This window comes from Taudactylus pleione, unplaced genomic scaffold (assembly GCF_031769625.1).
Source record: "Taudactylus pleione unplaced genomic scaffold, aTauple2 ptg000314l, whole genome shotgun sequence".
Lineage (NCBI taxonomy): Eukaryota > Metazoa > Chordata > Amphibia > Anura > Myobatrachidae > Taudactylus > Taudactylus pleione.
In genome coordinates this window covers 3,480,001-3,495,679 of record NW_028284715.1, presented here as the reverse complement: position 1 = coordinate 3,495,679, position 15,679 = coordinate 3,480,001, and the positions used below count along the sequence as shown (strand labels likewise).

Here is a 15,679-nt window from a genome sequence, read left to right as displayed (position 1 = left end):
TTCTGCAGCTTCATGACAGTCTCTTTGTAGAACCTTGTTCCCAGTAATAGATGGCCCGTAAGGTATTCTGTACAGCAGTTGTTCCCAAACTTGGTCCTCGTGTACCCTTACAGTCCAGGTTTTAAGGATATCCGTGGCTGAGCACAGATGGTTATATTAAAGTGAGTGAGGTACTAATTAAGTGATCTGTCCTCAAGCATGGTTATCCTCAAAACCTGGACTGTTAATGGTGCCTTGAGGAGGGAATTTTGGAATCAGTGCTGTGGAGAATTCCCTGAACAGATTAGGTGGGAGCTTCATACTGATTCCTGGGCAGAGGTAATTATGCCCCATATAAGCCAGTGTAACAGTGCCCTCTGCTGGTCCAATAAGCCAGTGTAACAGTGCCTCCCGCTGGTCCAATTATTCTGGGGAATCTTCAATTCACTAAACAGTAACTGTTGCGCAAGGCACATCAGTTGGATTTATGTTCCGTATATATATGGAGCCTGTGATTATTATGGTCTGCTATGCAGTGTAATGAGAGAAATGCAGGGGTTGTGTCAGGACTGGGAATGAGCAATGCCGTCACACCACAACTTCAAGGATTAAACTAACACCATTCTGTGCTTAAGAATATTATTACCTCTTCCATCCCAACCCCAGGGCGTGATCAATAACTCTGTCCTGGGATACTTCATCGGAAGGATCTACCTGTACCTCGTTAAAGTTGGCATCTCACCAGAGAAGCTGAGATTCCGTCAGCACATGGAGAACGAGATGGCTCATTACGCCTGTGACTGCTGGGATGCAGAGGCTAAAACCTCTTATGTGAGTATTTAGCAAACCGTATGCAAAAAGCTTCTCACAGCATCACAAAAATGCCGTCCCACAATGCAACATTTACTACATTGCTGCAAAGCAAAGCTGTCCCTTAGAGAGAGAGAGTGGTTACACATGATACTAAGAGTGCTCCATCTAGTGGTTTGTTAACCAAACTGCAGTATTTAAAGGACTTATTTGTATTTTTTTTTTCCTTTATGTGTAAGTGAATAATCTTATTTTTTTATATCCCCTGTGTTACTCAGGGCTGGATAGAAATTGTTGGCTGTGCCGATCGCTCATGCTATGATCTTTCCTGCCATTCCAGAGCCACAAAAGTACCACTTGTGGCTGAAAAACCTCTTAAAGAACCTATATCCTTCTAATCTCATTTCTATATGTGATCCCCACCCACAAATGCTGCTGATGATGTGCTCGGGTTTCTGTATCCAAGCAGTTGGTCTGCCGACATTAACCTGCCATGCTGGAAATCCGGGCCGATGTGTCCCCTTTTTAGATCTTGTTCTAGGAATCTGCGCTATACGTAGGGTACGTTCTGGATACTTGTGCAGTTTGCTCTTGTACAGATGTGTCCTCGCACATCTTAGCTTGTGAGACTCTGCTTGCGCCGGGCGTCTTTTTTTTTGCAGATAATGCGTCTTAGTCGCAATGCGATGCGACTGGTACTCACCAGCAGACTGTGCTAATTAATATTATATGTGACACTTTTATATCTGTGTGCGGCTGAGTCTCTGAAGCAGCATACGTAGTGTTACGATGCAACGGCCGCAGTTTTTTTAGTTTAGTGTCACACACATACTGTATACCCAGGTGTCACATCAAATTAATAACCAGAGTCTGCTGGTGTGTTCTAATCACATTGCGACTAAGGTGCGTTATCGACAGAGTTGCATGGAACCTGGCGACTTACTCACGGCAGGCAGCTCGCGCTGCGTGGCGTATTGAGGCGTATAGATGTATGAGGGCACATCTCTAGGTTCATACCTCCTGCGTAAAACATGATGAACCAGTCTACACCAACCTTTTAATCACTTGTGCCCCACGTGTTTTGTCAGAGAGATAGAGAAGCCCCCAGTAAAATGGCCGCTGACCTTCAGTTAAGGGGAGACGTGTGTTTGCTCGTTCTCTATTTTTCTTCTTTTTTATTTAATAGGAACAGAATGTTTCTGTGGTATCTAAGCTATGGTAACAGCTACTCTATCACCCAGGCTGTGTATGCATCGTCTTTCTGTGTTACACTAGAATTAGGGTCTCTCAAGCAAATTCCAGTGGCGATAGAAGAGGGAACAGCATTGCGCTCACGCAGTGTACTAACGACCAGTAATGTGTACGGGATGTGAATTACACCAAGATGTAACTGCGCAAGGCATATACCGCATCTGGGCATAAGTTACATCCATTGTTTGATGGATTTAAGGTCTATGGCCAGATGTACAGCTCACAGCTACAGTGACCTAGATACTGATATGGTTCATTGTTCTCACGAGTAATGAGGAACATTAATTCTGCCTGTCGCCTGCAGGTGGTGCTGTAGCACTGTTCTGTAATGTATAGCTGTGCAAGCACATGGCTAGTACACAGTATATCTATACACTCCTACTGTAAGTTTATACTGCAGATATGTGCTGCGTCAAATGCTAACAACCAGATACTAAGATTAATAGATACAGTGCAGCTAAGGGCAGCCTGGATGCACTTCAAAGGGCACGTGCGCCCTCTGACCTTCAAAATCGCTGCACATTATCCTTTATCTCTGTAATAATAAAACTGGCCCAGATCGATCTTCAAGCTTCCACATGATGCTCCCAAACCTTCCATATGCCCCCAGACTCCTCACTTGCCCCAAAACTCCACTGCTCCACAGTGTCTCGATGTACTTTAATACGGTCTTCAGGCTTTCTCGTATGTCAACTCAAACACTTCACTCCCTACGTCTACTCACCCTGTCACTACATGCACCAGTCACTGAGTGTGCCACCCAATACTAATTTAATGATCACTGATTAAATTGTTCATTATCGGTCATTAAATTAGTAATGCCAAGCCACTGGTATTTATTAATGTCATCCTGCCAACTGTTGACATTGTAAATAAAGTTCATTCATTTTTCTTGGAGGAAATGAGATTAATAAGACCTGGCTTATGCTGAGTACACACGCAGCAATTTTTTTTCGGGACGACATAACGATATAGTTATTATTCAGTCGTTCAAAAAAATAGTTCATTTTCTGCCCCGAAACGACGAACGATAACTACCAGTGCGCGCTCCCGTTTGTAGCTGGTAGTTATTGTTCATCACCTGAACCTCTCGTCCAACATGACGATATTGTCAGGTCGGACATGTTCGGGGATGAGGGAGGGCGGCCGGCACTGAATGAAATTGTTCTTGATTTCGTTCATTGTTTCTGCTCAGTTTCGTTAATGACACGGAGCGCACCGCTGCCGGGGAGACACGGGACAAATTTGTTCATGGAGCGAATCGTCCCGTGTGTATGCACCTTTAGACTGCGCTCCTTCATTCTTTGGTTACATGTTCTGCGAGTCCTCACGTATGCTCCAATCACGTTCCCGTCTTATTACCCATCCTATGACCTGGCAAGCTGCACTCGCGGCTCCAGCTGTTACTGAATAAAGGTGGAGCTGCAAATAAGTGAGTGGGGGGATGTCGCTAAAGACCCCGGGGATCTTATGCTCATCACTGGTCTTACTGTGTGTTGGATATGAGAGTTATTATCTAAACAGTTGCTTTGGGTCACCATTTGCGTCTGATCTCACAATAATGATGTATTTATATGTATCTGATGTGCTTGTGCAGTTCAGGCCCTTAACTCCCAACGCACAAAACAGTTAATGTCGTCCAGTTTGATGCCAATAAGGGAGCTATCGGCAAGGCGTACAAGAAAGACGCCAAGCTGGTGATGGAGTACTTGGCCATCTGTGACGCCTGCTACGTATCAGAGATGGAGCAGCTTCTAGAGGAAAAAGGGTGAGTGTTAGTCTGTCCGTGTGTGTGATTGGATGTGTGTGTGTGTATGTGTGTTTTAGAAATAAATAAACTTTTAGATCACCCCCATTTTTCAGTTTTATTGAAATTTTGTTTAATGAAGCATTGAATGTCTCAATGTACTTTATTAAAGGGATGCAGACATTATGTTGACATCAGTGTCAACAGTTATGATGTCAACATGGAACACTGAGGGTTAGACTGTGACAGTGAAGGCTTATGCTACGGGAGGGGAGGTTAGGTTTAGGCACCAGTAGGAGGGTCAGGGGTTAGGGAAACTCCCCGCTGGAACACCCGGAAGTCACTGTCAACTGACCCGGAAGATACCAGTAGAGTTACCGTACCCGCCAAGTCACCGCTAGCCACCAGGAACGTTTTGTGGACAGTCTAACCATATCAACATTTCATTAGTGTCAACATGATGAATGTTGACCTGTCATGAATGTCGACAAAGTATACCAAAACCCAAAATTAAAACCGAGAACAAGTAAGTAATTGGAGATAAAAAGAAAGAAAAGAAATCTAGCGGGCATGTACAATTGCGGGTGTAATTTTTAAATACCCTGCTGCCGCGAGGTTTTTCCTATTCAATTGCCGGGGAGCAAATCAGTTTTATGTTCGTTTCTATAGGAATTACCGCTGCTTATTTCTGTCCCCCATCAGGCTCAAAGTCAGGGAAAATCCCTATTTGAAGTTACTAATATAGAGAATTTCTTCAGGATACCAGGACACCTGCCCCCCCATCCCCTAATGACTACGCAATTGGAAGTTTGCAATTAGCTTAATTAGTGGGACCTGTCTCCTCCTGCAGTGATTACTGCTTATCAGTCCCCCTTCTTCCAGCCCTGTCCTCCTCCCCGACATGCTGCGAGAGAGGTCTTCCTCACTGCCACCATGCTAGGTAAGAGGTGTGGGGGGCACGTATGTGGCAAAGTACCGGGGTGGGACATTGGGGAGACTCTACCGGGAACTGTACACAGGCCTAGGACAGACCGATGACAACCAGCAGGGCTGCATCCCCCCCCCCCCCCCCCCCCCCAGCCAGGACTGTGTCAGCAACATCATAATTCATCCTGGGCCAAAGATCCCCCTCCTGGTCGTACAGCCCTCTCCTACACTGGTCCCTGCCCCCAGCTGTGCCCATACTGACATGTGACATGCTATAGAGGCAGCCAGTACTGTCACCTCAGCTTCCCTGGCACCGCACGCTTGCTTACCTCTCTACCATTCCAGGTTATTCAATGGACCTGAATTGCTTAAATTTCACAATTGGGGATGTTCTAAGACTTGACTGGTAGTGTCTGTGCATTATATACTATGTGACTGGTAGTGTGTGTGTACATTATATACTATGTGACTGGTAGTGTGTGTGTACATTATATACTATGTGACTGGTAGTGTGTGTGTACATTATATACTATGTGACTGGTAGTGTGTCTGTGCATTATATACTATGTGACTGGTAGTGTGTCTGTGCATTATATACTATGTGACTGGTAGTGTATGTGTACATTATATACTATGTGACTGGTAGTGTATGTGTACATTATATACTATGTGACTGTTAGTGTGTGTGTACATTATATACTGTGTGACTGGTAGTGTGTGTGTGTACATTATATACTATGTGACTGGTAGTGTGTGTGTGTGTGTGTGCATTATATACTATGTGACTGGTAGTGTGTGTGTGCATTATATACTATGTGACTGGTAGTGTGTGTGTGCATTATATACTATGTGACTGGTAGTGTGTGTGTACATTATATACTATGTGACTGGTAGTGTGTGTGTACATTATATACTATGTGACTGGTAGTGTGTGTGTACATTATATACTATGTGACTGGTAGTGTGTGTGTGTACATTATATACTATGTGACTGGTAGTGTGTGTGTGTACATTATATACTATGTGACTGGTAGTGTGTGTGTGTACATTATATACTATGTGACTGGTAGTGTGTGTGTGTGTACATTATATACTATGTGACTGGTAGTGTGTGTGTGTGTGCATTATATACTATGTGACTGGTAGTGTGTGTGTGTGCATTATATACTATGTGACTGGTAGTGTGTGTGTACATTATATACTATGTGACTGGTAGTGTGTGTGTGTGTACATTATATACTATGTGACTGGTAGTGTGTGTGTGTACATTATATACTATGTGACTGGTAGTGTGTGTGTGTACATTATATACTATGTGACTAGTAGTGTGTGTGTACATTATATACTATGTGACTGGTAGTGTGTGTGTGTACATTATATACTATGTGACTGGTAGTGTATGTGTACATTATATACTATGTGACTGGTAGTGTATGTGTACATTATATACTATGTGACTGGTAGTGTATGTGTACATTATATACTATGTGACTGGTAGTGTGTGTGTGTGCATTATATACATTTGGTTGTCCTTTCTGCAGAACGTCACCCTGTTTTGTTTGGCTTTTATTGATTATAGTAATTTACCAAATCTTTTTTTAGGGAATTTACTATAGAAACAGAAGGGAAGACTTTTCAGCTGATGAAGGACATGGTCAGCGTTAAGAAATTTCAGAAAACGTTACATGGTACAAAAACTTTTTGTCTCTTAAATGCAAGTTTGCTGTATGAGCTTCTTTTTATATATAGGATCAGTTTGCAGCACAGCTTTTCCACGTCGGTGTGACAGGAGCCGCCTATGTCTGTTCTGTGACACTGGGGATCCCCTGCTTCTCACTATATAACTGTCTGTGGCTTCCTGCTCTCCCCCTCCCCGCCCTTCCCAAATCATGTCCCTGCCCCCGTCATAGCCTAATACATCACACTTGGCTGCTTCCACTATATAACTCTGTTCGTGGCCGTATATTCCCGCTGTGGCCGTTCAACTTATATCATGTCTCTGCCCCTATCACATGCAGCCCTGTCTTTACTATCACATCACTCATCTCCTGATATACACTGTGCTGCTGGGAGACCCTGCTCCTCCCACTATATAACTCTCAGTATGTGGCTTCCTGCTGCCTCCATTCCCCTCCTCACATCATGTGACTGCCTCTGTCACATGCAGCCCTGTCCTCACTGACATCATTCATCTCCTGATATACTCTGTGCTGCTGGGGACCCTGCTCCTCCCACTATATAACTCTCAGTATGTGGCGTCCTGCTGTGCCCATTCACCTCCTCACATCATGTCTCTGTCCCTATCACATGCAGCCCTTTCTCACTGAGGCATCACTCATCTCCTGATATACACTGTGCTGCTGGGAGACCCTGCTCCTTCCCCTATATAACTTTCAGTACGTGGCGTCCTGCTGCGCCCATTCACCTCCTCACATCATGTGACTGCCCCTGTCACATGCAGCCCTTTCTCACTGAGGCATCATTCATCTCCTGATATACTCTGTGCTGCTGGGGACTCTGCTCCTCCCACTATATCACTTTCAGTATGTGGCGTCCTGCTGCGCCCATTCACCTCCTCACATCATGACTGCCCCTGTCACATGCAGCCCTGTCCTCACTATCACATCACTCATCTCCTGATATACTCTGTGCTGCTGGGGACCCTGCTCCTTCCCCCTATATAACTTTCAGTACGCGGCGTCCTTCTGCGCCCATTCACCTCCTCACATCATGTGACTGCCCCTGTCACATGCAGCCCTTTCTCACTGAGACCCAGTATTGAAGATATCACTTCTCAATATTAGGGCCAATGGGTACAATCTATTGCCATAGGTGCCATACAATCCTTTGCTGATCTGTCCCATAGAGGTGTATGCAGCGCTTTACTGATCTCACAAGAGTTAAGGTGGCCGTATAAACGGTTATTGTAAAGCAGATGAAAGCCTTAAGTGGTCATTCCCACACCAGTGCTCTTAAAACAATTGCCCCCTCACGCTACATTGAGGAAGACCTCTGCCAGCTCTGCTGCTCTGGGTTTGGTGGTCCCTTTAACACTTTGAACGCCTGGTGCGCTTGTCAGCAGAAGGGTTAAGCCTTTCCTGCCCCTCTGTTGAGTGCATGTACTAGGACACGTTGTGCGTTCACCTGAATACGCCTTGGAAGGTTACATTTCTGTTTCCAAGGATCAGTTGTTTTCCTCCCCAGACCTCGCATTGTGCATGCAGCTCATTACTCATCCCATTCAGTGCTGATGGAGTGTTTCTGGACTCCGCACAATTCCTATTCATGCTGTTGGTACAATGAGATGCCTTGCGTCCTTGCGTGGGGTCTCCAGGCTCCGGCATTGCAGTACACAGGCAATAAATGTTCACGTCTGTGAGAAGAATAGGTGGTGAATTGCAGTGACCCCGCTGCCCACGCCTTCCGCTCTGTCACCGTGCCGCCATTCAGACCCACAGCATACTTTCAACGCAGTTTTTTAGCAGTAGTCATGGGAACTGATGGGGGAACGAGTCCAAGGTCTTCATCTCCGCACAAAGTGCTCCTATTAGAACATCTGGGAATAAAGACCTACATGTGACGTGTGCATATAACAAGGAACTAATACTCCGTTAATTGTCTTTATTTTGGCTTTGTAATAATTGCCTGAACATACATTCATTATTCATTATTGCCTTTTTATTTCTGATGCCTGTTCCATTTGCTCTCCCTCTGCTCATTAATGTCTTTACTGGATGTAGTCTGAACTAGTCTGGTCATAAACAGCATTGGGGATTTTTACCCCACCATACTGAGTGTGTATAACTGAGTACCTAATTCAGTGACATCACTGGGTTCTAGTGTTTTGATAGGCTGCATTGGTGTGGGTGCGGGGCGCCGGCGTTCTGGATCCCGGCAGTCAGAATCCCGACCCTGACGCCCCAACAGGGTTAGAATACAGACACTTGTCGGTCAGTATCCTAACCCCCCATCCCCGGTGCCTATGGAATCTTGTCGGTCAATCTTCTGCTTCTATTGTTGTAGGGCGCTTTCCTCATTAGGTTTTATTCCTGTCTTTTCAGTTGAGGAAATCGTGCCAAATGTGATTGAGCCTTCATTTGGTCTTGGAAGAATCATGTACACCGTTTTCGAACACACATTCCAGGTCCGAGAAGGGGACGAGCAGAGGACGGTAAGGACATCTCTGCAGACGCTGCACCTATAATTCCTTGCTGATAGAATTTGTTTCCAACCCCCCATATTGGAGCCACACGCCCGTGCTTTTATCCCGCAAGGCTTGTGGATTTGTCTGTTGCAGCGTGCTTCCCATTATAATTCTCCCCCCCAACCCCCGAGCCAGATTGCTCTTGGTTACAGGAGTTGGAGCCAGAAGCTCTTGGTTACAGGCTTGAATGTTATATTGATTGCGGTCTCTGTGCTGTCAGCTATTATGAGTGTTTTTTTTTTACATTTTACTATTTTTCTTATAACGCTTCATAGTAACAACGTTTCCTGTGGTTGGAGCTGACCAGACTAATCTGCTTTTCCTGTCTTTCTTCTCGTCTTTCAGTACTTTAGTTTTCCAGCCATAGTAGCACCATACAAGTGTTCGGTGCTCCCACTAAGCCAAAATCAGGAATTCATGCCTTTCGTGAAGGAATTGTGTAAGTGCCAGAAATCTTCTCTGGTTAACAAAGTATTTCTGTCTCAGCCGATGATGTGCATGAGTAAAGTGTTTTTTTTTTACCTTTTTTTTAGTTATAGATCACAATGAATGTGTGTTACATTGGGGTGGAGTAGATGCGATGGCCATGATAGAGGTGGATGATGATTTATTTAGCTATGGGTTTGGGTGTAGGGGTTCATTGGAGAGGACAGCAGTATACGGTGGACATATAGAAGATGATAGCATACATTATAGCTATGGGATTAGGTGTATGGGTTACTCCAGGGACGGACTGGGGCTGTATATCAGCAATGGTAGTCCGTCCTGCACTTCCATGTAGAGGGGGGGCGTGGTAAATGCAAGGGGGCGTGCCGCGAGTCACGGGGGCTGGCCTCGCGGCATGCCCCTGTCTCTTTTCGGCCCAGCACAGCCGCTGCCGGCCCATACACGCCTCCACCCATTCCAGCTCCGTGAAATCTTAATGATTTTTGAGCCGTTGGGTGGAGGGCAGGGTTTTTTTCCTTCACCGCTCCTCGAGCCGGTCCTTAGGCCATCGGCCCTTCTGGCATATGCCAGAAGACCCCGATGGCCAGTCCGGCCCTGGTTACATCAGTGGTATCCTAAACTCCACCATTATCGTCCAGGCTTTAAGGATAACATGCTTGAGCCCAGATGGTTATATCAAATTGACTGAGGTACTAATTAAGTCACCTGTGCTCAAGCATAGATCTACTTAATATGTGGACTGTAATGGCGGAGCTTAGGAACCTCCTGGTTAGATGGTAAATACAGTTTACAGGTGGATATATAGAGGAAGATGGTCATTCTGTAATGGGATGAGATTGCGGGTAACAGTAAATGTCTGTCCATACAACCTCCATCTGTCATTGTACTTTTCTCCATAGCGGAAGCTTTAACTAGGAACGGCGTCTCTCACAAAGTAGACGATTCCTCTGGATCGATCGGGAGGCGCTACGCCCGGACAGATGAGATTGGCGTCGCTTTTGGCATCACAATAGACTTTGATACGGTGAATCGCACTCCACACACTGCAACGCTCAGAGACCGCGACACAATGCGGCAAATAAGAGCCGAGGTAATAATGCTCTTACTGCGTTATAGCATGTGTGATTATGAATTGGGTAGAGCTGGAAAACAAACCTGCATGTTGTCAGTACGTTAAGCTTGTCATGCCCAGGCCTAGCCTATCCTATTTCAGCCTGTGTGGCCGATTTAAAATGTAACAGATGCAGAGAGTATTTCAGGTAACTGCTGCCTGACTATGTGTAGGCATATGTAACATGGAAATGGATAGGGCGCCTTGCAACCAATTGAAATGTCTAAATGTTAATGACTTAGGTGTAGGCACCCCGGGGGGGGGGGGACTTAGGGTTGGGTACCCCCCCGGGAATTTAGGTTTAGGCTAGGGGAAGGGGGGGTTAGGTTTAGGCACTTGGCTGGGGGTGAAAGGGGGGGGTTAGGTACTCCTAAGGGAGGGTTAGGGGGTAGAATTAGGTTAGTAAATACTTAACTTTGACGATAGGGATTTCCTCCTCTGCCGGGATGCCGCTGTCGAGATTAGAACCACCGGCCATGCGGCCGGCGGTAAATCGTGTGTATTCCGCTCAAGGATCTGTCCCAGTTTAGCTGGTTCTCTGCTTTGCAAACCGTGCAATCCAGAGACCACTTTTGTTTCCTCTTCAAGGCCACCACAAATAAACGCGCCATGTGGCTATTAAAGCGCCATGTGGCTATAAACGCCTGGTTAAGTGCTGATGCAAGGCAGTAAGATAAAGCAATGTGTGTAGTAGAAGTTGCAGGAGGACGTCATACACACAAATAAAGGACATCTTGTTGGTCAGTAAAACACACACTTGGTTATTGGCTTCCACACTTGTACAATAGTTTTTTTTTCTTTGTACTTTTCTCTCAATTCTTCATATAAGTTTTAGAAAACAGTACGATAATAGGGGGGGATGGGTAGACCTTTTGCTATAGTTTTATTTAGTGAGTCTAGTTGTAGAATTGTTTTTGAAGCTTCTGCAATGAGTTGGTCTTCAAGAAGAGATGTGACAGACGTCCACATGTCTGTCTCTCACCCACCGCTGTAGAAGTTATAGGATGTTGCGTTAGTGTTGCCGTGCTTTGTGACTTAGGGGAATGTTTATGAAAACTGATGTACCAGATGACTCTGTAGAATAAGTCGTGTTACCCATAGCGACCACTCAGATGTTTGTGAAACTCTAGCAGATGGAGGACTCGTTGACAGCGCCGGCATGCCTGCTTTTCTCCTCCTTTACCCACAAGGTGTGAACAGCACGAGTTGTAATTATGGAAATTTGTAATCGCCGTCTCTACTGTTTTTCAGATTTCTGATCTTCCCGGCATCATCCAAGGTCTGGCAAACGGTTTCCTGGCTTGGGCAGAGGTGGAGCAGAAATATCCTGTGTTCGAGGGGCAGGAGACCGGCAAGAAAGATACAACAGAGGATTAGAAGCCTCGGATTGGGCCCATTTTACCAGTGACCCTAATGTTCAATATTTTATTCAGTTGACAATTAAGGGAAATAGGCATTTTATAATGCTTACAGGGATAATCCTTAATTTTCACTTCCATTTAAACGCTCTGCTATTAAACCACACAATCATTTGCCTTTCGTCTGTCTCTTAAATTTCATATATATTATACACTCGGCTGAATAAGATTTGGCAGGTAATGTGACCATATTAGAAGGCCGGTAACACCATATCGTGAAGCGTCTCATGGAAGCTTTGACCACTGAACTATTTTTATTTTTCACCAAAACTGCTCCAAAATTGTTGTTTTTATTTAAAAAACTTTAAAAAGTGTTTTATTAAAATATACTTAAATATTTTAGTAAAAAACAATCAAAAAATATAAATTACACACACACACACACACGCATACTTGTTTTTGTGACCTTTTCAGGACCCATGACTGGTTTGTCCATCATGGGGACGCCTGCTTCCCATTGCCCAAACAGCTTGATCAGCAAACCGTGCCTGCTGGTGGGTATCTATATCATATCACCCGGCGCGCATGTGCCGTATAGCTTGGTGACAGAAACCGGACACCATTATACCTCACCGGGACCTAGTCAGTTTTTCCTAACCATGTGGGTACTCCCTATGCCTCACTGGGACCTACTCAGGTATTCCTAACCATGTGGGTACACCCTTTGCTATGACCACTAAATGGTTTCACCACAGTAAATAAAAAAGACGCCTTGGTTGGACCAACATAAATTTTATTCAGGCTGTACACTGTCGCTTGATAGCAGTTATTCGGTTTTTTATGTAGTACTTGACTGACAGCCAGTTCCTAGCCTTCAGAGCCTGCTCCTCAGCGCCGAGGCAGGCGTTACAATCCTTTTTGCCGGGGACCTTGCAGGAGAGGATGAATCTCATCAGGTGTCTCTCAACTGCTGCTACTTCTTTTCTGCTCCACGGTTTCTTTTTAGAGCCCATGCAATCACCTATGCAAGACAGGGAAGAGATCAGTCAACCAAAAACTCACCGCCAGCCCAAGCCACCCAATGAATTTGATGGACACACACCTTTAGTAGCCATGGGTGCATGCCTCTCCATCACTTTCAGTGCACTGGCATCTCCCTCCTCCACATGCACTGCTCCAGCTTCCACCTCTGGCTCATCATCAGACTCATCACTGGCTAGCGGGATTGGTTCTGGAAATACAAAGATAAACAGAGATCCCCGGTCACAGTTTCCCCCTTAGACTGTCAGCCCATGGAACAACCAGTCGGGTGAGGGACTATGCTACTTACCATTGGGATCAATGGAGATTTCTTCCAGGCTTTGTCCCTTAAAGTCAGCCAATCGACCTTGCTGGAGTGCCACAAAGAGTTTGCTAATTTTTGCCAATTGCAGGGTACCTTCAGGGAGGCGGTAGTACTGGCGGTGCACCCGGATATCGTGCCCTAGGAAATCGGCCAGCTGATCCATCTCCGTGTCACTCATGTTCAGCACCCTCGAAAGGGTGGCCACATGTTTCCGAAGCCTGGTAGAGGAGAGAGCTTCTGGATGCTTGGCTCCACATGCCCGTGCATAGAGTCGAATGCAGTCGGATCCTCTGAGGTGTGACAAGGCGGAGGGTCTTGCAAACATATATACATTGTCAGGACTGACACCACACTCTACCCTTTTCTCTGTGAGGTGCTCCAATGCCCTCTGCATGCAAGGGGACAGGAGGACAGGGACTTTCCTGCCTCTCTTACCAGGAATCTCAATGCGTGTGAAGTGCTGACATAGCCTCTTTTCTGGCTCTGACAGGGCCAGCGCCACATCACCCTGTAAATCAGCTGTGTGCCGAGATGCAAAAGAGCAAAGCTTCATCTTTGAGACCTCACCTTCCCTACGTCGGTTGAATAGGATTAGTTGTGTGAGGGTTACCTTGGCCAGCAGCAACCACTTCTTTGTGGTCGGGTGAGTGGACAAATCCTCTAGGTATTCCCGCTGTCTGTCAGTGAGATAAAGGTGCAACTGTTTTACATCATCAGTGAAAGGTAGAAGGGGGGGGGTGTTCCATTTTTGCTCCTCTAGGGTTTTGAGGGCAGCAGCCGAGATCATCTCGCTCCACCTTGCCTTGTATAGTTTTTGGAAGCTCCGTGCGCTCTCCACGGTCGGGGCATGGCCCTCCATAAGTGCCTGGCACTCAACCATGGTAGATATTTTTTGGAGGCTATGGCCCACTTTCAGGGCCAGTGAGGGAACCTTATAGGTATTCGTCAATTCAGCATAGCCGGCCAGGCTCCTTACGGCAGTTATGACCTGCAGGAAGTTTGCAGGGCAGATGAACTCTGCCATGCTCCTCAGAGGACTAACCATCCTGGCATGCAGTAACAGTCGCCCCACCTCTCTGAGCTTCTGCCGTATATAATCATGCTTACTGACATCCGAACCATGCCGGTTAAAGAGGTGGAGACCAAACTGCATGATGCAAGGGTCACCCTTTATTACCTGTACCACATCATCGTGAATCATATCACACAGCACCTTCCAGAGGCCCTTCCCAACACCCGGTGGAACGGGAGTGGCGTAAGCACAGAGGGATTGCACTCTGGTCCTGCCTGGTTTGGTGTTGGCAGGACCTTTTTTCAGCGGGCACCTTTTCACATGACGCCAAAGGTGTTGCCTTGAGAAAAGGCCCTGGCAATATGCACAATGCATGAAGTCTTGGGGAGCCACAGCTTCACCAGGCTGCTTGCATGGAAGTAGGACACCGCAGCCCTCACGTAGAACCCCGGCATTATGGGCAAAGTTCCCCCGGTTGCGAATCAGGTTAAGCTGTAGCCGCCTTTCCCTTGAACACTTTGGGTAGCTCAGTGCCCGGGCTGCCTCAGGCTCATCGTGGTGGATGGCCTCCACGTGCCTTGCAATTTTTGAGAATGGCTTCTCGCACCATAGACAATAGTTCTTTTTTTTATACACCTTTGAGCCATCACATTTTTTGGTAAGTACCTGGACTGTCACAGCGTGGTTTTTTTTTGAGGAGCAGAAACCTGGGCCAGAAATTGGAGAATCTTTGATAGCAGAGTGACCCTCAGCCAGCATATGTGTCCCATGACGGGCCCGCTCATCCCCGCTGCTGTCTTCCAAACTGTCCGCCTCAGAGGAGTCAGGGAAATAGTCTTTGTCACTGCCGTCAGTGCTGCTGTCAGTGATGTCACCGGGTGCACCGCTTAGCTCCATATTTTCCACCTTTAAAATAAACCAGAAAAATAAGGGTCAGCCCACCCGTGATAAAATATGCATGGTAAACGAAGCAAAAGGCCGACACCTACCGGCACAGCTGGAGAAACCTCCCCACAGTGGCACGAAAACCTGAAGCTTCCTGGTTCTGTGTGTGACGCAGAAAAAACCCGAAGCTGCCTGGTTCTGTGTGTGACGCAGCGCGCCTTTTTGAAAGAACCAATCAGGCCTCGAGTCCCAGCATGTGCCCGCCTGTCAACCCTTAATCCCAGGGAGGGGAACCCGGCGGCTCTCTCACCACCTTTGAAAAATATGATGACACCTAAACCTGGGTAGACTGAACCCCTCACAATAAAAAAAGATGCTGACAACTAAGCAGGGTAGACTTCCCCCCCTTCCAATGAAACAAAACAAGAAAAAATATAAAAAAAATAAACAATAAAAAAAATTTGCCGACACCTACCGCCGGGTAGACCTAACCCCTCCCAATAAAAAAAGATGCCGACACCTAAGCCCGGGTGGACTGCCCCCCCCCCTTCAAATAAAACAAACAAAAAAACAAAATTGCCGACACCTACCGCCTGGTAGACT

The 15,679-nt window shown here is 46.2% G+C and overlaps 2 protein-coding genes across 2 annotated transcripts in view; one reads left to right on the top strand and one right to left on the bottom strand.

The window, feature by feature from the left end:
- Positions 1 to 12,015, top strand: part of GARS1 (glycyl-tRNA synthetase 1) — a 35,865-nt gene extending 23,850 nt beyond the window's left edge. Inside the window, exons 10-17 of the mRNA XM_088442633.1 lie at positions 646 to 810; positions 1,068 to 1,180; positions 3,668 to 3,808; positions 6,317 to 6,402; positions 8,776 to 8,885; positions 9,264 to 9,357; positions 10,265 to 10,455; positions 11,728 to 12,015. Coding sequence (XP_088298759.1) covers positions 646 to 810; positions 1,068 to 1,180; positions 3,668 to 3,808; positions 6,317 to 6,402; positions 8,776 to 8,885; positions 9,264 to 9,357; positions 10,265 to 10,455; positions 11,728 to 11,853 — 1,026 coding nt within the window. The 3' untranslated portion in view covers positions 11,854 to 12,015. The remainder of the gene's footprint in view (positions 1 to 645; positions 811 to 1,067; positions 1,181 to 3,667; positions 3,809 to 6,316; positions 6,403 to 8,775; positions 8,886 to 9,263; positions 9,358 to 10,264; positions 10,456 to 11,727) is intronic.
- Positions 12,004 to 15,560, bottom strand: LOC148510600 (uncharacterized). The gene is made up of 4 exons (XM_088442556.1): positions 13,165 to 15,560; positions 12,937 to 13,065; positions 12,745 to 12,855; positions 12,004 to 12,164 (listed from the first exon to the last, which is right to left on the bottom strand). The coding sequence occupies exons 1-4, from the start codon at positions 15,086 to 15,088 to the stop codon at positions 12,004 to 12,006; spliced, it is 2,325 nt and encodes a 774-aa protein (XP_088298682.1). The 5' UTR covers positions 15,089 to 15,560.
- Positions 15,561 to 15,679: the final 119 nt, after the last annotated feature.

What these genes read in the sequence shown, in the direction of transcription:
- LOC148510600 (XM_088442556.1), bottom strand. Translation starts at nt 15,088, where the DNA reads ATGGAGCTAAGCGGTGCACCCGGTGACATCACTGACAGCAGCACTGAC. An exon ending in TGCACCCATGGCTACTAAAG is followed by an intron (nt 12,856 to 12,936) that starts GTGTGTGTCCAT and finishes TGTCTTGCATAG; the next exon opens with GTGATTGCATGGGCTCTAAA. An exon ending in GGTCCCCGGCAAAAAGGATT is followed by an intron (nt 12,165 to 12,744) that starts GTAACGCCTGCC and finishes ATTTTGGAGCAG; the next exon opens with TTTTGGTGAAAAATAAAAAT.